Source organism: Ictalurus furcatus, chromosome 4 (assembly GCF_023375685.1).
Source record: "Ictalurus furcatus strain D&B chromosome 4, Billie_1.0, whole genome shotgun sequence".
NCBI lineage: Eukaryota > Metazoa > Chordata > Actinopteri > Siluriformes > Ictaluridae > Ictalurus > Ictalurus furcatus.
The window spans coordinates 7,585,979-7,607,534 of record NC_071258.1 but is presented as its reverse complement, the minus strand read 5'-3'; the positions used below and the strand labels follow the sequence as shown (position 1 = coordinate 7,607,534).

General features: G+C 39.2%; 1 protein-coding gene across 1 annotated transcript in view; it reads left to right on the top strand.

Annotated features, from left to right (window-relative positions):
* The window catches only part of cstf3 (cleavage stimulation factor, 3' pre-RNA, subunit 3), a 28,954-nt gene extending 10,105 nt beyond the window's left edge, over positions 1 to 18,849 (top strand). Inside the window, exons 4-21 of the mRNA XM_053622710.1 lie at positions 8 to 40; positions 2,696 to 2,793; positions 2,953 to 3,019; positions 3,102 to 3,136; positions 3,229 to 3,355; positions 3,719 to 3,796; positions 3,962 to 4,124; positions 6,026 to 6,135; positions 7,205 to 7,321; positions 7,420 to 7,494; positions 7,590 to 7,733; positions 10,328 to 10,430; positions 11,269 to 11,338; positions 11,584 to 11,779; positions 12,725 to 12,875; positions 13,039 to 13,133; positions 15,321 to 15,381; positions 17,657 to 18,849. Of these exons, the coding sequence (XP_053478685.1) occupies positions 8 to 40; positions 2,696 to 2,793; positions 2,953 to 3,019; positions 3,102 to 3,136; positions 3,229 to 3,355; positions 3,719 to 3,796; positions 3,962 to 4,124; positions 6,026 to 6,135; positions 7,205 to 7,321; positions 7,420 to 7,494; positions 7,590 to 7,733; positions 10,328 to 10,430; positions 11,269 to 11,338; positions 11,584 to 11,779; positions 12,725 to 12,875; positions 13,039 to 13,133; positions 15,321 to 15,381; positions 17,657 to 17,859 (1,926 nt within the window). The 3' untranslated portion in view covers positions 17,860 to 18,849. The remainder of the gene's footprint in view (positions 1 to 7; positions 41 to 2,695; positions 2,794 to 2,952; positions 3,020 to 3,101; positions 3,137 to 3,228; positions 3,356 to 3,718; positions 3,797 to 3,961; positions 4,125 to 6,025; positions 6,136 to 7,204; positions 7,322 to 7,419; positions 7,495 to 7,589; positions 7,734 to 10,327; positions 10,431 to 11,268; positions 11,339 to 11,583; positions 11,780 to 12,724; positions 12,876 to 13,038; positions 13,134 to 15,320; positions 15,382 to 17,656) is intronic.
* Positions 18,850 to 21,556: the final 2,707 nt, after the last annotated feature.

Here is a 21,556-nt window from a genome sequence, read left to right as displayed (position 1 = left end):
TCCACAGGTCAAGGCTAAAAACTATGACAAGGTGGAAAAGGTAAGCGTTCGTTCCTCTCGAGACTCAAAGCTGCTACTGTGAGCTTAGGATTCGTATGAATGAACTAATAATCGGTCCCGTCAAGGTGCCTGGGCTAAACCTGAAGATGTTTGGCTGCTCATCTGTGGGTCGTCATCAGTCCTATAGTAATCATGAAACTGATGGAGCACCAGAGATGAGCCCCAAAACCCACTTGATCAAATGATCCCACACACACGGTCACTTTTATATACTAAACCCACCTAGGATCTGGAAAGCTGAAACCGTGTCATCGACACTGTCCCATACATAATGTCACTAAGTCTTTAGTGGGTTTCCTGCTCTAACATCCATATCAGCTAAGATAAGGCATGTTCACTACTTGATACCCGTGTGCTAGGGAGTGGAAAATTCACTGAAGGGGTTCACCAGGAACCTTTGCCTTATTTTGGTCATCACAGATACTGCATTTCTCATTGGAAGAGGCAAAAACATAGCATTATTGTTTTAAAATAAACAAACAAAAAAAAACATCCTTTAAGATCTGTTTGTTAATATGACTCGAATACTTTGGGACTGGGAGATGTCATCTGGATGTCTCCAAAATGGCACACACAATTTAATGCCTTTTAGTAAGCAGTGTCAGTCTAGAGTAGCCTAATCTGTCTTGCATTTCAATTCATAAACAAAATAAGTAAGGAATTAAACACGTTGAAATGTGCTTTATAAGAAAATAATCCACAACTGGGTGGTGTGAAGGCGGTTACAGTTGAGGTGAAAAGTTTACATACGCCTTGCAGAAGCTACAGAATGTTGTTGTTAAAATATTTTTTTTTAAAAAAAGGAATCATAAAAACTGCATTTAGTTTTTTTTAATTTAGTCCTGCCCTGAATAAGCTATTTCACATAAACAGATGTTTACATATTGTCCACAAGACACAATAATGAATAACTGAATTTACACAAATGAACCAGTTCAAAAGTTTACATACCCTTGATTCTTAATACGGTGTGTCGTTATCTGGATGATCAACGACTGTGTTTATGTTTTGTGATAGTTGTTCATGAGTCCCTTGTTTGTCCTGAGCAGTTAAACTGCCCACTGTTCTTCAGAAAAATCCTCCAGGTCCTGTACATTCTTTGCTTTTCCAGCATCTTATACATATTTGACCCCTTTCCAACAGCGGCTATATGATTTTGAGATCCATCTTTTCACACAGAGGACAACCGAGGGACTTGTACATGACTATTACAAGAGGTGCAAACATGATATATTAAGAGCCAGGGGGTGTAAACTTTTGAACACGATGATCTGTGTAAATTGCTATTATTTGGTCTTCTGGGGAAACATGTAAATATTTAATGTAGCTTCTGAAGAGCAGAACTAAATGGAAAAACAAAATAAATAAATAAATAAAAACACTGCAACTTTTAAAAATCCCTCGTGTTTTTTTTTTAACGATTAAAATTTTGCAGATTCTGCAAGGGGTATGTAAATTTCTGACCCCGAGCCCAGAAATGTATTATTTCTCTTCGTTTTATTCGTCTTATACCACAACCGTCTGGCAATGATTAAAATCTTTTATTTATTAATGAACAACACATCATACATATTAACAGTTTAGAAGGCCATTTCATTTTATGGAACATCCACAAGATAAGTTAGTTCCAGTTATCACTTATGTTATAACAGCTAGAAACATTCGCTCGCCCCCTCACCAGCCTCTCTTTTCCCGCTCTTTTTGTGAAGTTCATGAGACAAAACACGTTACAGAGAAAGTGCTAAATCTCGCAAAGACTCTTCCATGGCGGAAAACTTACTGTTATACAGTGCTGACACCTGAGACTACACGTCTCCTTGCTGAAAACTTTACATCAATATTATACTTTTTCTTAGCTAAATATCAATTTGATCCATTTATTGTTTATCTGACTATTATGACAGAAGTTGTCATAAGTCTCTATGAATGAGCAGTTCTTATAGGTATTAGAATGAACACAGTTGAATTACAGTTGTACAGTTACAGTACAATTAATCAACACTTTCTGACCAATCAGATTTGAGAACTCAACAGTGCTGTGGTGTCATGTCAGTTACTGTCATATTAAGCTTATAACATGTTTCTAGTGAAATCATTTAAGGGGTATTAACACAAACTAATCGAATTACAGACACAGCAGCACCTCTAACGTTGTATTGATAACATTGTATTGGTAACATCTCTAACATTGTATCCGGGTTCTCCAGTTTCCTTCCCCAATCCAAAGATATGTGCTCTAGCCTGATTTGCATTTCCAAATTGTCTGTAGTGTGGGTGTGTGTGTGTGATTGTACCCCATCCAGGGTGCCCCCTGCCTTGTGACCTTGTGTAGGATAAGCAGTATGGAAGATGGATGATCAAAAATGATGTTCCAATATGCAAATTTGTTAAATTTATTCACTTGTATGAGAGAAAGGGGTGAGAAAGTTTGGATTCGTGTCAAAAGTGCATATTTCTAGAATCTGGATTCCTTGGTGAGGGTGAAAGCGAAGGTTTATTGTTGCTTAATGCCATCTTCAAAGAACCCACTCATTGAAAAATGATCAAATATGGAACAAATGTAATAGTTTGAGGTTTCGTGTACTTGAAATAAATTGCCTACTTAGTGCAGTAACAACTTCCTTTTCTTGCTCAGCTGTTTCAGAGATGCCTCATGAAGGTTCTGCACATTGACCTGTGGAAATGCTACCTTTCATACGTGCGAGAAACAAAAGGAAAGCTGCCCAGCTACAAGTATGTGCCATACTATGTGTGGATATGCTGAAACAAAAATGTTCATATACTCAGACTGGCAAGGACACAGGATGTGTTCTTACTTGATAGTCTGTAGCACACGGAAGAGGTAATAAGTGTCAACAATATATGGATCCTAATCACTGTCTGCATTGTCAGGGAAAAGATGGCACAGGCATACGATTTTGCCCTGGACAAAATCGGAATGGAGATCATGTCATACCAGGTGAGCGTCTCTTAACGTGCAGCGCGTTTCATTGGTTCCTGTAGCACTAATGTCATACTAAATAGGTTTGTTCTCTCGTCAGATTTGGGTGGATTATATCAACTTCCTCAAAGGAGTGTAAGTAGGCTACACTTCAGGGAAGATAGTTTTGGCATTTTTTGACACGCTATCATCAGTACAGGTTTTAAATCTCTTGCTCTGTTCTATAGTGAGGCGGTGGGCTCGTATGCAGAGAACCAGCGGATCACGGCCGTGCGGCGGGTATATCAGAGAGGCTGCGTCAATCCCATGATCAACATCGAACAGCTGTGGAGAGATTACAGCAAATATGAGGAGGTGAGAAGGTGTTAGTGGAGTAGAGTGTATGGTGATGCAAATTTTCGACTGCAGTCCATTGGCGTGTGTGTGAACGTGAGTTTGCCCCACATCACTCGTTGATCCGACCTTGTGCTGATACGCGTTGTTCAACCCTAATAGTTTCATTGTTGAGCTATTGATAGCTATTAGATATTATTCCTTCCAACTAATATCATGACCAGCCATTACTGCTAGTGATAAGTGAATTTCTATGCATATGCAAATACGATTGCATCAGAAGGCCAACAAAGAAGGAGGTTTTCTGTATGTTTGTGTGACTGTTTGCTCATATGTATTACTGTACTGTATGTTTACACAATAAACCTCTTTTCCATTTTAAAGGGCATTAATATTCACTTGGCCAAAAAGATGATTGAAGACAGGAGCAGAGACTACATGAATGCTCGGAGGGTCGCCAAGGTAGGTGCTTCAGCTTTAATCCCAATTTTACTGCTTCATTTGACATTTCCTACATCGAGCTAAACTGTAAGTACGTGTGTATAACGTCCAGACAGTAGCTCTCGAATGACTTTGTTTTAATGAAGTGTCTTTATGACCGATACGGCTGCTTGATCGTTCTTATAGGAGTATGAAACGGTGATGAAGGGTTTGGACCGAAACGCACCGTCTGTGCCCCCGCAAAACTCTCCTCAGGAAGCCCAGCAGGTGGAGATGTGGAAGAAGTACATCCAATGGGAGAAGAGCAACCCGCTACGAACAGAAGACCAAACACTTATCACTAAACGAGGTGACTAACATGACCTTTTGAGCTGGGAGTGTCAGCAGAAAAAATGCTGAGATGTGCAGTACATGTGGAATGAAGCAGGACTGGAAAACGCTGATGTAGTTTAACCCAACCCAAATGTCCCCAAGACAGAGAAACTGCAGGTCCTCCTCTGAGCTATGACTAGTGCCTTCATTGGCATCTGTGAGCTCAAGTACAGGTGCATCTCAAAAAATGTGACTATTGTGGAGAAGTTCATTTTTTCCTGTAATTTATTTCAAAAAATGGAACTTTTAAATATTCTATATTCATTACACATGAAATGAAATATTTCAAGCCTTTTTTTGTTTTAATCTTGATGCGTACGGCTTACAGCTCATGGAAATCAAAAATCCAGTATCTCAAAATATTCTAATAAAGAATTTATAATACAGAAATGTCGACATGAGAAGCTCTCTAATCAGCTAATTAACTCAAAACACTTTCAGAGGTTTCCTGAGGCTTTAATCTCTCAGTCTGGTTCAGTACACACAACCACAATCATGGGGAAGATGGAAGTACATTTTGTATTTGATGGAGGAAGAGTGGAGAGGAACAGAATCCAAGCTGCTTGAAGTCCAGTGTGAAGTTTCCACAGTCAGTGATGATTTGGGGTGCCATGTCATCTGCTGGTGTTGGTCCACTGTGTTTTCTCAAGTCGAGAGTCGATGCAGCGTCTACCAGGAGATTTTAGAGCACTTCATGCTTCCATCTGCTGACAAGCTTTATGGAGATGCTAATTTCCTTTTCCAGCAGGACTTGGCTCCTGTCCACAGTGCCGAAACTACTAGTAACTGGTTTGTGACCATGGTATTACTGTGCTTGATTGGCCAGCCGACTCGCCTGACCTGAACCCCATAGAGAATCTATGAGAGACACCAGACCCAACGATACAGACAAGCTGAAGGCTGCTATCAAAGCAACCTGGGCTTCCAGAACACCTCAGCAGTGCCTCAGACTGCTTGCCTCCATGCCACACCGCATTGATGCAGTAATTCGTGCAAAAGGATTAAAGCCCTGACCGAGTATCGAGTGCATAAATTAACATACGTTTCAGAAGGTCGACATTTCTGTATTATAAATTCTTTATTCTAACATTTTGAGATACTGGGTTTTTGATTTCCATGAGCTATAAGCCGTAATCATTAAGTTGATGAAATCATCATCATGAAAGTTCCACTTTTTAAATTAAATAGAATTTTAAAAATGAACTTTTCCACGATATTCAAATTTTTTGAGATGCGCTTGTATGTGGAAGAGGGCAGATATCGCTTTCCTCCATGCGTGTGACACTGTCCTGTGATGTAGAATGTGCAGCAGTTTCAGAAGGTGCACTTGGCTGGCTTCATGTGCCTTGTAGTCAGCACATGTTAACCTTCATCCTTCTCCTGGGGGGGGGGGGGTGAGTAACCAGGCTCTTGTAGTATTCTGAAGCAGTTTTAGTAAAACACTGGAAGGAACCCATGCCTTAATCATGCTATATATCGTGAGGTCTCTGTACCCAACGTTAATTTGCCATATTTGTCATGCAATAAATCCAGCAAGTTTCTCAAAGTAAAGAGAAAAGTCAGTGGAATTGTTGGGAAAATAATAACCTGAAATGTTTTAGTGGTAATATCCAGGTTTCGACAGATATATTGTTCCTTAACCAGCATATCTTCAAAAAAACTTTTTGACAAAAGACATTTGTCAAATGGTGGAGGTTTTCGGATACTGTTCAAAACCACAGTGCATGTATTTGTAGTCAAATGTAATTTTTGCAGACAGCTCCTCTAAGCTGTGTTGCCAATGTTATTGTTTATATCATCATAAATAAAGATAAAGGTCTCCGGCAGCCAAGGTGTGATATCTGACTAAATAAACGGTGTCTGTGATTGTTCCTGCAGTGATGTTCGCCTACGAGCAGTGCCTTTTAGTGCTCGGCCATCATCCCGACATCTGGTACGAAGCCGCCCAGTATCTGGAACAGTCCAGCAAGCTGCTGGCAGAAAAAGGGGTTTGTGTCTTTTCTTTCATTGACACACTTTTCCTTAGTTTCATATTGATGTTCGTGTGTTTTTAGAGATGATGTGCTCACATGATCAGATCTGTTTACTGCTCTATAAAGGCAAGCAGCAATTAGACCAAAATTGAAACTGAGAAAAAAAGACTCCAGTGTGTCCAGCCAAATATATTTTAGGTAGTTTTTATGCAATATTTTCACAAAAATGTGAATCTGCTTACTGTATTACACGATAAGTGAGGAATAAAATATGATCCGGCATGCTGTTATAGGAAGATCGTCAGTGACAGGGTGGTGGGATGTTTGATTATTTTCCAAGAAGAGCATGCCCCAAAATGTTTTATTTGTCTTATACCACAGCAATTTGGCAATAATTATTATCATCATTATTATTATTTTTTTAATACAATTAACAAATATCAAGTAGTACTTCTAACTGTTTTGTGAAAGTTAATGTTGTGGAGCGTTTGCAAGACAAGTTCCTTTTACCACGTACATTATAACAGCTGTAAACAGTCATTCCCTCACTGATCTTTTTTCCCTCTTTCTTGAAGTTAATAAGAAAAAAAAAACCACATCTTGTCATGTTACAGAGAAACTGCAAAATGTAAAGCCCTCTCTCTCCTCTGGTGGAAAAGTCGCTGACTGTTATAAAGCTTAAAATGTCCTTACAGAAAACTTCACCATATCAATGATTCTACATTTTTCTTTGTTAGAAAAGAAAAAAAAATCTATTTATTATGAGGCTTCGATGACATCGAGCATCCACCATACAAGTCCCTGTAAATGAGCTGTTACTATAGAGACAATAACATAACAGACCAAGTGCATCAATATATATTTGTGATTGGAATTACAGCCCGCGCTATTTGTCAGAGCAGCCGTTATAGAAGATTAATTAACACATTCTGACCAATCAGATTTGAGAATTCAGCAGCGCTGTGTTGTAAAACAAGTAGTTATTCAGTCACGCCCGACACATTTTAGTTCCGACTAAAATGGCAGTTTGTTTATGGCTGCTTCATTTTTAGCATCTTTAACACCATCACTTTAACACTTCTAGGACATGAACAACGCCAAGCTTTTCAGTGACGAGGCTGCTAACATTTACGAGCGTGCCATTTCAACTCTACTGAAGAAAAACATGCTGCTGTATTTCTCTTTCGCTGATTACGAGGAGGTGAGACCTTTCGCACCGTTAAACCAGTGTGATTCTCTTGTGCTTCTTGAATTTAAAGCTCTAACCCTAACGCTAACCCTGTGACGTGTGTTCCGCAGAGTCGTATGAAATATGAAAAAGTGCACAGCATATACAACCGCCTCCTGGCCATAGAGGACATCGACCCCACCTTGGTGCGTTTCATTTCATTAAATATGAGCTTTAATCGTGTTAACTACAGAGAGTTGTTTTTATATGACTGAAATGCTCGTTTTGCGCCACTGCTCAGGTTTACATCCAGTACATGAAGTTCGCCAGAAGAGCAGAGGGAATCAAGTCTGGTCGCTCCATCTTTAAGAAAGCCAGAGAGGACGTCAGGACGCGACATCATGTTTACGTTACGGCCGCTCTCATGGAGTACTACTGCAGCAAGGTGATGCCTTCTGGGGTTTTCTTATTAATAGAACGTCAGCTAATACTAAACTGTGAATAAGAAGTTTTATACCACAGCGCTGTTGAATCCTTGAACCTGATTGGCCAGAAGGTGTTGATTTGATTATCTAAACAAGTAGTGCTGGCTGTAATTCAAGTGATCGGTTTGTACTGTTGCATTTCTTCTAATAATGTATTGTTTCTATAATATCAACAACTACTTCATGGGGATTTATATGGTGGGTGCCAATATATCTAATACATGATCTAATCCAGGGGTTCCCAAACTTTTCCAGGGCAAGGCCCCCCAAATGGCATTAACATTTGACTGAGGCCCCCCTTTTACAAGATGTCTTTAAAACACATTAAAAATACAGACTTCTGAATATATCCCCCCCCCCTTTTTTTTATTAATAATTACATCTTACATCTTTACATTACATTAGATTATTAATTGATTGTGTGTGTGTGTGTGTGTGGTTGTCTGAGAGTGAGAAAGAGAAAATCATGTATTTATTTATTTTTCACACCAAATTGTTGATGCCCCCCGGGCGCCCCCTGGCGGCCCCCACTTTGAAAACCACTGATCTAATCTAAGTTAAAAGTCTGCAGGACAGAGGACTTTGCCCTTAGCGGGTTCTCAGTAGCATTGCAAACTGCATCTTTTCTAAAAGCTCAGGAACGATTGCTCATAACTGCTGTCCTGTAAATGGTAATTGGAACTTTACAACATTATATGTAACTATAAATGGTTCAAATCTACAATGTCGTTTATATAATAAATAAAAATTTTTAGTTGTTATTAGGCTACTGTGCTAGAACTGGAATAAAACACTTTTTGACGTGCGCTTATAGGAGCATAATCTTGGTAAGTGTAACTCCACATCGTGATATGCCATATCGCACCACCCTGTTATTGATTATTTTTCTATAACCGCACACCCCCCAAGCTTTAATCTCTTACATAATGCATGGATATATTTCGCAAAGTAATACAGTTTGTCTCTGATTCAAAAATTTCCCCAGTCTTCCTTATGGTCATGTAAGACAACGTTAATTCATTAAGAAACATCTCCTCACCACTCTGGAGATTGGATTGATACTGAACACTAGAGGGCGTAGTTAATCGTACATATCAAGTTGCTGCTCAGGATGGAGCAAGCCAGGCTGTTTATTTGGGAAGAAAATTCAATGACTTTTAGGTTTACGCTTGAGTCTATTTGACATGCAGATATTCAACTCTCTTTTATTTATATATGTGTATAGTGTATAGTACTGTGCAAAAGTTTTATGCACCCTATTTTTTTTAGTGCAAACTTCTACATTATCGAGTCAGTACAAAAACATTTTAGATTCCCAAACATTAGTTTTCCAGTACAAAATGAAATATCACAGAAAAATGTTTGTATGTCAGTAAAGAAAGCAACATATTACGTAAGAGACCACTTTTCAGACAAAAACACAATGAAGGCTGCTGGGTTTTGCTGCAAAAATAATAAGCAAGTGCGACAGTCAAAGTCTGCAGAAGAACCGTGTCTGGTTCTGCAGATGCTAAATAAAACTTACGGCTCATTTCCTTATAAAACTGCACTAATTGTTCCGGCGACCACTGTTTTATTTTTTTGTCACACCAGATATTGACTTTCTTTCATTTATTATTATATAATTATTATATTATTATATTATTATTATATACTATATGTAAAAATGTTAACCTTTTACATTTATTCATTTGACCTTTAGTCACCTTTAGCTGGAGCGAAATACATCCCCAATATGTATGACAGTCAGAGGCAGTTTTAATAGTAATGGTTACTCAAGAAATAGGTCACCATTTCATGTTGAAATTTAAGAATGAGAAGAGAAAAAAAAATGGGATGTATGAAATCATATTAAACTATTTAAATATGGAATAAGACATGATGGATGGGGCATTCAGGAAAATAGTAAACGACCCTCCTACAGCAGTTCACCATTACAACCAAAAGTGTTTTATTCCTCTTAAACTACAGCGGTTTGCCAACAATTACAATTTTTTATTCATTAATGATCAACATTTCATGCTTTTTAACCATGTAGAGTTGCGTCTAATGTTACAGAATGTCCACAAAACAAGTTCATTCCTGTTATAATGTTATAGCAGCTGTAAGGAGTTGTTCACTATCAGCCTTTAGAAGTTAATAAGAAAAATAAAATGCAGCTTTTCGTGATACGTAGAAACCCTAAGCACAAACTCGTCTCCCTCCTGAAGACTCTCCCATGGTGGAAAACTTCCTGACCGTTACAAGGTGCTGAGTCTGGGGGCCCTGTCTATAAATGCTAAATATACACCTTTCAGACATATAGTTATTATTAGACTTGTATTATGTAGATCATGCACCATACAAGTCCCTGTGAATGTGTTGCTACTGTAGAAATAATAACGTATTAGAACATTCATTTAAACCTGTGATTAGAATTACAGCTGGAACAATAATAATATTAATGTTTAAAAACACTGACTAGACATTCATCTCAGTTGCAGATCTATTCCCAGGTTATGTGATGGTTCCCTTTTGCAGGTGTGACTGACTGTTTCTTTTCTCTCTTCATCAGGACAAATCAGTGGCTTTTAAGATCTTTGAGCTTGGTCTAAAGAAATATGGCGACATCCCCGAGTATATACTGGCGTACATCGATTACCTCTCTCACCTCAATGGTAAGATCTGTGTATTTTTCCACCTCTTGAGTGGTAGCTCATTGGTTAAGACATAGGACTACTGAGCAAAAGGTTCTGAGTTCAAATCCCAACACTTCCAACCTGCTACTACTGGACCCTTGAGCAAAGCCCTTAACCCTCAACTGCTCAGTTGGGTATATGAGATAAATATAAGTCACTCTGGATAAGGACCTCTGCCAAATCCTGTAGATATAATATAATATAATGTCCATTTTTCTTTAGATAAACAATCTTTCTTCCTCAGTATTTCCTCTGATCAAACATCAATGCGTATTTGTTGTTACCAATCCCGTCACCAGTTATATATCCTTAATTGGGTGTAATAAATTTTGGCCTATTCCAGTATCCCAAAGTTCCTCTTTTGTCCTTTTAGGACTGTAAATCTCAGCAGGACAAAATCGTAATGATTTGACGGTCATGTTCTCTCCATGGTGTTTACCAGGAGATGCCTCATGATGTCCTCTTCATGTTTCTTCATTCCAATTAGGCACTTAGCAGTTTCTAGTTCTGCCCCTGCGGTGACCCTGCTACTATCTCATAGCATGTTTACTCGTCGAGGATGAAGAGTTTTATCAGACGGTCTCTTGTCAAATCAAACGGATAGTATAACTCTCCACCAGAGCGGATCGTGCATGGATTGTGTTTGCATTTCCATAAATAAACCTGTGGTTATCTTGTCGCTAGGCTATTAAGTGTGTTTCTGCTTTGTCCTGAAAAATGTTTGAAAGCGAGTATGAAGACCAGCATGACTTACTGGTGCTGCTTTTCTATTGAAAGTGTCTCTGATTTATGTTCTTTGTATTCTTTTTCTTCACAGAGGACAACAACACAAGAGTGCTGTTTGAGAGGGTTCTCACTTCTGGAAGTCTTTCTTCTGAAAAATCAGGGTTAGGGAGCTACTTTTTGTTGTTTGTGTGTTGTAGTGAATAACGTAAAAGGAGTTAAACACTTAAAACGTGTAAATACGCTAATTGTTATTGAAGAGCATTGAGTAAAATCTGTGCTAAATTTATCTACCCAATCAGATAAAGTTACCCACTTCCGAATGACCAGGGTACCATACCTTAATAGCAAGTACATGCCAAATTAGGGTGTACATTTTGTCTATCCTTCGCATGTTTGTGATCGACAGGGAGATCTGGGCGCGCTTTCTGGCATTTGAGAGTAACATTGGAGACCTGGCCAGTATACTGAAGGTGGAGCGCAGGCGCTTCCTGGCTTTTAAGGAAGAATACGAGGGCAAGGAGACGGCTCTGTTGGTGGACAGGTACAAGTTCATGGATCTGTACCCCTGCTCCACCAGCGAGCTCAAAGCTCTTGGGTACAAGGTGCGATTTAGAGCTGCTTTCCTTTCACCATGTTTCAGCTGTCACACTTTACACTGAACAACTATTTCACAATTTCTACTAATATTTTGCAGCATGGAAAAAAAAAAAGGTTTTCAATCATTCACTTAAAATCCACCATCCAGCTGATATTATTTTGCCTTCCTGTACTTTCCTTAAACCTGAAACGGTTGACTCTTTTTTTTTAGGCTATCGAATCTGGACAATTAAATTGTTTATTGTTTATTTATTTATTTTTTGTTAATGGAAATTTGTGAGTAGAGAAAAATCAGTAATGCACAAATGTGACAATATATAACAACAACAATATATAAGACAATAAGTCTCTGTACACATAACTACATAAAGTATAAGACAGATGTGGTGTACAAAATTACATTCCCAATTCCAAAAAAAAAAAGTGTAAATATGTATGTAAATAAAAACAGAATGCAATGATTTGCACATCTCATAAACCCATATGTTATTCACAATAGAACACAAAAAACATATCTTCTGTTTAAACTGAGGAAAGGTACCATTTTAAGAAAAAAAAATAAGGTAATTTGGAATTTAATGGCTGCAACACGTCTCAAAAAAGTTGAGACGGGGACAATAAATGGCAGTAAAGTAAGTGTTACTAAAAAGAAACAGCTGCAGGTTAATTGGCAACAGGTCAGTAACATGATTGGGTATAAAAAGAGTTTCTTAGAGAGGCAGAGTCTCTCAGAAGTAAAGATGGGCAGAGGTTATGGGTTTGAGATTTGCAAATCATTGCATTCAGCTTTTATTTACATTTTACACAGCGTCCCAATTTTTTGTGGAATTGGGGTTGTACAATATCAGTAGACTGACAAGTGCAGCAGAGCATAATAAATACGTAGTGCAGAATTGGTAACTACATTTGATCAAAGTCAAATTGACGAATTGACCTCTTTTGTTTATTAGGACGTGTCCCGGGCCAAATACGCCTCCCTGATCCAAGAGGCTGTTGTGACCCCTTCTACCCCAACGCAGAAGGATGATGGAGACCGTAAGCCGGAGTATCCCAAGCCAGACACCAACCAGATGATCCCCTTCCAGCCTCGACACCTTGCCCGTAAGGAACAGCATGAAATGTTTACCTTCCTCACTAATATCACTACAAAGGCAAAGCTTTACTTATTTTACCTGCTGTAGGCTCAGACGCATAGTGCTGGTTTCTTGTTGTCATCTTTATATGGAAATGTGTGTGTGTGCGTGTGTGTGTGTGTGTGGGACAGCCCCTGGCCTGCACCCTGTTCCAGGAGGAGTGTTTCCTGTGCCCCCTGCTGCTGTGATCCTTATGAAGCTGCTGCCTCCTCCAAATTGTTTCATGGTGAGTACTACCACCCATTGTGCCACAGTCAAAGTGTTACGAACGGCATTAGCCTTTGTGTCAAAACGAGTGCAGTTTCATGGCCTAGAGGCAGATTCCTTCATAAATCCAAACAAGTGGTGATTTGAGCACAGTTGATAAAATCAGCTTTATCTGCATGGAAACAAGCTCCCTGGTCTCTTGTTTATATGCCATACACACACAGCACACGCCAATGTCTCTCATACATCATACATCTAATTTACATGAAACGCACCCAGATTTATCCGTCCCTCCAGGATTTTGCGATCGCAGAAATGAACGCAAAAATCAAGCAAACTCTGCAATATTCCGAGGAGCTCGCAACTGTTCACAATTACAGCAGATTTTCTGCAGATTTGGGTCAAGACGTGTCATGTGACATCATCACAACGCGCATTCAGCCAACGCCTTCTTCGTTTCACGTGCGTCGAACATGAGTACAGCAAAAAGGTCTCATTTACCAAACATGACTGCTAACGACAATTTCGTGCAATTGTAATTTCGCCAATTCAAGAGGTTTTGTGCAAGAAGGGTACAGGCTACGTCTTTCCTCCAAGACCTGTGAAAAGAAGTAAACGGAGAGGGGGAAAATTCTTAAAATATTCTGTTAAAATATGAAATAAAGCCTTAATATTGGTATAAAACGGGGTGCTATATAAAAAAAAATGTAACTGAAAGGGAAGAATGAAAGGAAAGGACAGTCCAGCAGGTTTGTCTTTCGCAATCCTTTTGTTTTTACAAAGTGTTTTCTTTTCTTTTTTCTTTTTCTTCTTTATAACTAGGTCTTCATTCATTTTAGAACGTGAATAGATCAGGTTTTATTACAGCTTCTTTTATAAATACGTGAGCCAAGTTTCCAAGTACACAAATCACTTTCACACGAACGAAACTGAGTGAATGAATCAGACCGGATGAGTAAAATGAGGTGCATCATGTTCAAGGTTGTTATGAAATTGTTTACGTTCCCTAAAAAATGGTACAATCATATCCCAAGTGACTTTGAACAAACTGTCTGCCTAATAAAACTCTTTTTGGTGCCTCCTGTACTCAAAAAAACAAAAAAAGCGTACTACTTAATCAATTAAAGGACCAACGAGTTGAAAAAGATCCACATCTGTGTATTCACAGATTACATGTTGACAGAAAACCCCCCTGTGTGCACTTTACTTTGCCATTTTACAGTTATACACTTCTCTACTAGCTATACTTGCTATATAAGCTGATATTTATTTTATTTATTTACCTGCAATCATAGGATTTTTAGGAGGTTTAAATGTTACTCTCAGGTTCACATGACCAGACACGAGTTTTATCACACCGATTTGCCAAAGATGAAATTGACGAATGTCAATTCAGTACAGTACAGGTGTACTGTACACACCTTTTGATGAATAAGGACCATTGTGTTTGTTAAATCCTTTAGTAGTGATGTTAGTTTTAATCAGTTCTGATAGTAATTGTTAAGAAGTCCTGGTTATGAACTTTCTATATGATGTGTACCATACGTTGTACTTCCTCAAGTGCAGCAGATTGAGCTAATCAGCTAATTATCAAGCCATCTATAAACTGAAATGTTATACACACTCATTCTTTATTTTTATTTTTATTTTCCACATTTTAGGATAATAATAAAGTTATCAAAACTCTGGAGTAACATAAATGGAGCTATGGGAATTATGTTGTGATTAAAAAAAAAAAAAAATCCAAAATAATTTAGTATTTTAGCATCTTTAAAATAGCTTAGAATTTCCTGAAATGTATTCTTGGCATTTTCTCAACTGATTTTTTGAGGAATCTCCTTGAGATGCTTTTTAAACAGTATTAAAGGAGTTCCCACCTACACTGGACTCTGATTGGCTGCTATTCGGAATATTTCGAACCGAGTCGTCTGTTTAAAAAAAAAAAAAAAGAGTTAGTTTTCTAATGAAAGAAATGAATACGACGGCACGATTTATATTTTTGTCTACAACACCGATTTCAAACATTTAACCATACACCTTCTGATCAAAAGGTTTTTAAGATCGTGAGAAACATTTCAGTCGAGTGTCTCCAAACTTCTGACCGGTAGTGTGTATGTCAAATCTGTAAGAGTCATCGTTCTACGTGTGTCATCTGATGTTCAGTTCCCCAAGAATGGTTTCACTGAAAACATTTCTTCCCTCACAGGGTCCTTTTGTCCAGGTGGATGAGCTGATGGAGACGTTCAGAAGATCCACGCTGCCAGAGAGTATGTATACCAAACAGGCCATAAGTTTCTACTGATAAAATGTTTTCCATGAAACAAAACCAGGTGTTGCTGGTGTACTTGGGTGTGAGTACGACGTTTTCTAGAATGTTCAGTGCTTGGTTCATTTATGGAACATTATGAAGCTATGTTAAAGTTTTGGTGTTTGATGGTACATGAAGGCGTTTCATGATAAATGTACAGTAGCTGTTTGGTTAATGTTTGTTTGTTTTTTTGAAAATGTGGTGAATGATGTTTGTAGTTGGTGAATTTTGGTTGTTGCATGTTTGTGTTTGTTGTGGGTAGTGAATTCTTGGTGTTCTATGATGCCTAATGATTGTTGAATAAGTTTTGGTGTTCGATACTGAATGTTGTTTGACCGTGTTTGATGGCAGTTATTGGTGTTTGTCGTTAGATAATAATGGTGGTGGTGAGTCATTCATAACTAATGTCGATGGTGTTGGCTGGTGAATTTAAATATTTGATATTTGTCAGTGAATATTAGAGGAATGCTGGTGTTTGGTGAATTTAGCTGTTGGTGAATGTTGTTTATTGGTGATTGTTAGAAGAATGCTGGGGTTGTAGGTGGTGACAGGGGCGTTTCTAGAGTATGATCACTACTGGGGCACAGGCCTCCCAGTAATTTTACAAAAGTACTTCAAAATTTCTCTTTTCATTTGAGCTGGTGTTACAATCAGCCTTCATGCAATCATTCAAATGATAACATTCACTGAATAGGAAAGCCTATTTTCAGATGTATCCACTGTAATCTACCTCATCAGACAGTGCTTTTCAAGAAAATTTTACTGGACACTTGGGATCATGCCCCAGTAAAAAGGGTCTATCGACACCCCTAGGTAGTGCATGTTGGTTGTTGAAGAATGTTGGTAATTGATGTGGGTGATGAATTTTGATGTTGATGCTGAATGTGTTAGAGGTTTGGTGTTCACGGTTGAAGGATGGTGTTTGCTGTAGAATGATGATGTTTAATGGCAAACGGACAGTGGATGTTTGGTGAATGTTGGCTTTTTTCTTTATGGAAAATTGTGTTTATTATTGGTGTATTTTAGTGTTTGATCGTGAGTGTTTAATCGAGGTTTGTTGGCGAATATTAGAAGATTGCCGTTTGTGGTTGGTGAATGTGTTTGTTTAGTATAGTGAATTTCGTGTTCAATAATGAACGTTCTTGATGCTGAATGATTGTTGGAAAGTTTTGGTGTTTGACAGTGAATGGTATTTGATCACGTTTGATGCCATTTATTGGTGTTTGTCATTAGTTGTAGAATATTAGGTAGGTGGTGAATATTGGTTGTTAAAGAACGTTGGTGTTTGCTGTGAGTAGTGAATATGTATTCAGTGATGAATGTTGGTGTTGATGCTGAATGTGTTCGAGGTTTGGTGTTCAATGGTGAATGATGGCGTTTGATGTAGAATGATGACATTTAATGGCAAATATACAGTCGATGTTTGGTTAATGTTGGCGTTTTTGTTTTTTGGAGGAAAAAGGTTTGTTTGTAGTGTAATTTGGTGTTTGATAGCAAATGGTACCTGTGTTAGATGATGAATGTTGATATTTGATGGTAAATGTTAGAAGAATGCTGTTTGTAGTTGGTGAGTTATAGTGCTTGATGGTGAATTTTAGTTGTGGAAGAATATTTGTGTTTGTTTGTAATGAATTTTGGGGCTCAATATTGAATGTTGGTGTTGATGCTGATTATTTTATCAAGTTTGATGCCAGTTATTGGTGTTTGTCATTAGTGCACGGGTGTCCAATCTTATCCGGAACGGGCCGGTGTGGGTGCAGGTTTTCATTCCAACCAAGCAGAAGCCACACCTGATTCTACCTGTTTAATCAGTTGATCTTTCAATAGACTCAGATGTGGCTTCTGCTTGGTTGGAATGAAAACCTGCACCCACACCAGCCCTTTCTGGATAAGATTGGACACCCCTGCATTAGTGAATGTTGGTGGTGAATTTTGATGAGTTATAGCAGATGTTAGTGTTGATGGCATATTGTTATTGGAAAGGTTTGGTAGTGGCTGTAGATTGAAGTGTGGTGGAGAATGTCAGTGTTTGATAGGCTATTGGCTATTCATACCTGCATGTTATCAGTATAATCAGTCTTTACACTGTTCCTTGCATGGTTTTTAAAAAAAATTTTTATTGAAACCTCCATTGTATTGTTTGAAATTCGAAATATCTTGTTAGAGTAATCTTGCTATAATTAATCCTGTGCTGTAGAGTTTTCACATCTCTCTTCTGTGTGCCGTGTGTGTAGCTGTAGAAGCTGCAGTGGAGTTAATCACAGGCAGCCGTGGCGATGTTCCCGGAGAGGGAAACGGGTCCATCGAGAACCACGCGTTAACTAACAAATCACTGAAGAGGCCCAACGCTGACTCGGACGAGGAGGAGGAAAAAGGAGCCATCGCTCCACCGGTCAACGACATCTACCGCGCAAGGCAGCAGAAGCGCATCCGATGAGTCCCAAACAAACACTGATGCTCGTTATGGACACTTATAACTGTTCCCTATGCCTCCAGTGATGGCTTCTTGGCTTCCCCCTCCATGGATGGTTTTTACTGTGAGGGTGTGTGAACACAAACACACACACGGTCCTGTGTGTTGCGAACTGGAAGGTGTCATCTACAGTTGACCTCTTTTTCCAAAAAAGAGGTTTTTGACTCGTTGTGATTGACTCAACCCTTCAGATCATTTGAGTCTCATTTTCACTGTTTTTTTTTTTTTCTTCTGTTTTTGAAGCTTTTTTTTTTCCTCCATTTTTTTAAAAACAGTTTTATTTTTAAAACTGAGTGGCTTATATTGTACAAAGTTTTATTCTGGATGTTGACTGATACATAGTTCAGAGCTTGCCATGTGTAGTTCAGTGAAAACACCACAAACATCGTTTTGTAGTCGAATGGAAATTTCATTTCACTTCCAATAAAACAAAGTAAAGAAATTTGTCCACTGTCAACATTATTTTTAATCTATTAAGATCATACCAATCCAAGTGCATTGCCATAAATAGGCTTACATTAAGTAAAACATCTGTAATAAATGGCAAAAAGGGTTTAATTGGTTTGCTTTAGTAATCTCTCTCTCTTCATTTCTTTTCCCTAGTTCAGGGGTTGCCACAGCGAACCGATTTTCTCCATAGGTCTCTGTCGTGGGTATCTTCCAGCGACACCCTGGCCTCTTTTAAGTCGATGCTTATTTGGGCCATTCCCCGCTTCTGTTTTCCTGGGGTTTTCATTCCGAGCATTCTTCGTGTGACATGCTCTACCCCTCTTCTATTTACGTGCCCAAACCATCTCAGTCGCTCTTCTCTTGCTTCGCCCAATGAAGCGCGCGACCTGGGCCGTTTTCCTGATTTGCTCATTTTGGATTTTGTCTAGCCCAGTGTGGCCTAACGAAAATCTGAGCATTCGCATCTCTGCTACTTCCAGAGTAGCAGTAAGTCTTTTTGTGGTAGCCACTGTTTCCAGACCATACAGCATGGCTGGTCGCAGCACTTTGTTGTAGATGGTTCCTTTCATTTTAGCCGGCACTCTTTTGTCGCACATGACTCCAGTAGTTCTTCTCCAGCTGGCCGAACCTGCTTGGATCCTGTGGTTGACTTCTTGTCGGGTCATTCCATTTTTCTCCACCATGGATCCAAGGTAGCAGAAGTTATCTGCTTGTTCAATTTCTTCTCCATCATCATAACTTCAATGAGTCATGGTTTTCAGGATCACCAATGCACATGTATTTGGTCTTCCTGCTGTTAATTTTCTACCATGTCGGCCAATTCTCTCCCCTTGTTCGTCATTGTGCCAACGTTGAGGGACCCGACCTTCGGTTCCGCGTAGTGGGTCCCATAGCGTTTGCGCTTCAGCTTGATGCGTTTCCTTCCTCTGTCGCTGCGTTTGCGTGTTGTCTGTGAAGCTTCTTTCTTCGTCCAGCAGTAGCACGTTTTCCGTCGGCACCCTGTTGGGCAACAGTGCCGATGTCGGTTGTTATCCTGGGCCTCGACCGATCCGGTATGGAGTTTTTAAGGTTGATTCGCATGTTGTTTTGGCTAGGGTTTTTTAAGGCCGGATGCCCTTCCTGACGCAACCCTCCCCATTTATCCGGGCTTGGGACCGGCACTGGTCCTGTGCGCGCACGGAGCCAGCGGCTGGGTTGCTTTAGTAATCTAAACGTTGCGTTTTTTTACGTGCCAGGATGGCCTGAGAGTCACTGTTGGTCTCTTGAGCTAGACCCTTTATCCTCAGCTGTAAACTTGGATTGGATTATATCTTGCTTGTAAATAGAAATTTACTTGGATAAATGAGTTTGTTTATTAATTCATCTTCAGTAACTGCTTTATCCTGGTCAGGTTCACAGTAGAGCAACATTGGCCATTTTTGTGAGGTTGGAGGAAACTAGAGAACCTGGAGGAAACCCATGCAAACATGGGAAGAACATGTGTAACTACACATAGAGAGTAACCTCACATAAAGTGGGACCCTGGAGCTGTGAAGCGGCAATGCTACCCGCTCTCCTCCATGCCGTACTTCTAAATAAACATATACATATATTAGCAAACTTAATGTTTATCTCCTAATTTGGTGCAGGAACCAGTGCAGTCCTCTGTACATCCTTGTTGTTACTTATCTGTGTAAGCCACCAATTATTCTTGATACAGATGTTTTTACCAAAAGCTTCTTCACTGCAAAGCAACAGCTTTATAACTTCATATTTCACATTGAACCCATGCGTAATTTTTAAATATGACCACAAGGCAGCTTCTTCGAGCCTAATGCTCACATTCCGAACCTCATCCCAGTTACATAACGACAAAGAATACATTCTTCCACAGCAGGATATGCAGAACTCAGACGAGACTGACACTGAGCTTTTCTTAACTCTCTACAGATGGCTTATTGTCATGTTAGAACGCCAAGTGCATTTGGAGTTTTTCACACTTCTGTTCTAGGTCTAGACCTATTTGGTGGCGTTTCTATAGGGATGATCCGTGAGGTAACGTCTGGGGGATCTACAACGCTCTCATGTTGTCATGGGTCAGGAATTGATTTGCTAATGTCATACACTGGATTGTGAACGTTAAAGGTACATCTCAAACATCAAACATTTTGTTAAATAGTTTTGTTGATATGTTCAAGATTGAATCATAAGTCTACTCACCTTGATTTACTGCTGTTATAGATTCCAGTGTCAGAAGAATGAAAATCTTCATAGACAGGTTCTGCCATGGTGCTCTCTATAGGTTACCTGATTAAACATTGGGTTATAAGGTGTCCGGTATAATCTGGATTCCATGCTATAAGTCCGTACAGAGCAAAAAAAAAAAGAAGAAACAGTGGCTAGAAGCATTCGTGTTGGAGGAAACATGCTAGCTTTCATCCCATAGGGATGCTAGCTGTTATGCATTAGGGAAAACCTAGCTAACTGGACAATATTGACACTTGGCAGTCACCACGACAAATGGGGTTAAACGGGTAGAAAAAACATATGTTTAGCTGATCTAAAATCATGTTGGCATATGGCCAGTGGTAGTTCATTGGTTAAAGTGATACTTCATCCCCAAATGAAAATTCTGTCATCAACTACTCACTCTCATGTCGTTCCAAATCCATTAGACCTTCAGTCATTTTCGGAACACAAATGAAGACATTTTCAATGAAACCTGGGAGATTTCTGTCCCTCCAGTTACAGTCCAGTAACCCAGCACTTCCTGGTCCCATTGTATCGCAAGAACGTCTGCTCTCAACATACACGGTAGAACGGGACCCGGAAGCACTGCACTGTTTACAGCACAGGAAGAATGACGCTGTACACAAAAAAATTTGTAGAGCTTGAAAGGTTTGGTTACTGAACTGTAAATGGAGGGACAGAAATCTCCCAGGTTGCATTAAAAATGTCTTCATTTGCATTCCAAAGATGAACGAAAGTCTTATGGGTTTGGAACAACATGAGGGTGAGTATTTGATGACAGAATTTTCATTTTTGAGTGAACTATCCCTTTAAGATGTTGGACTATTGATTGGAAGGTCTTGAGTTCAAATCCCAGCACTGCCACTGACGGGCCCTTGAGCAAGGCCCTTAACCCTCCACTGCTCAGTTATTGAGATAAATGTAAGTCGCTCTGGATAAGGGCGTCTGCCAAACGTCATAAATGTTAATGTAGGTGAGAGTC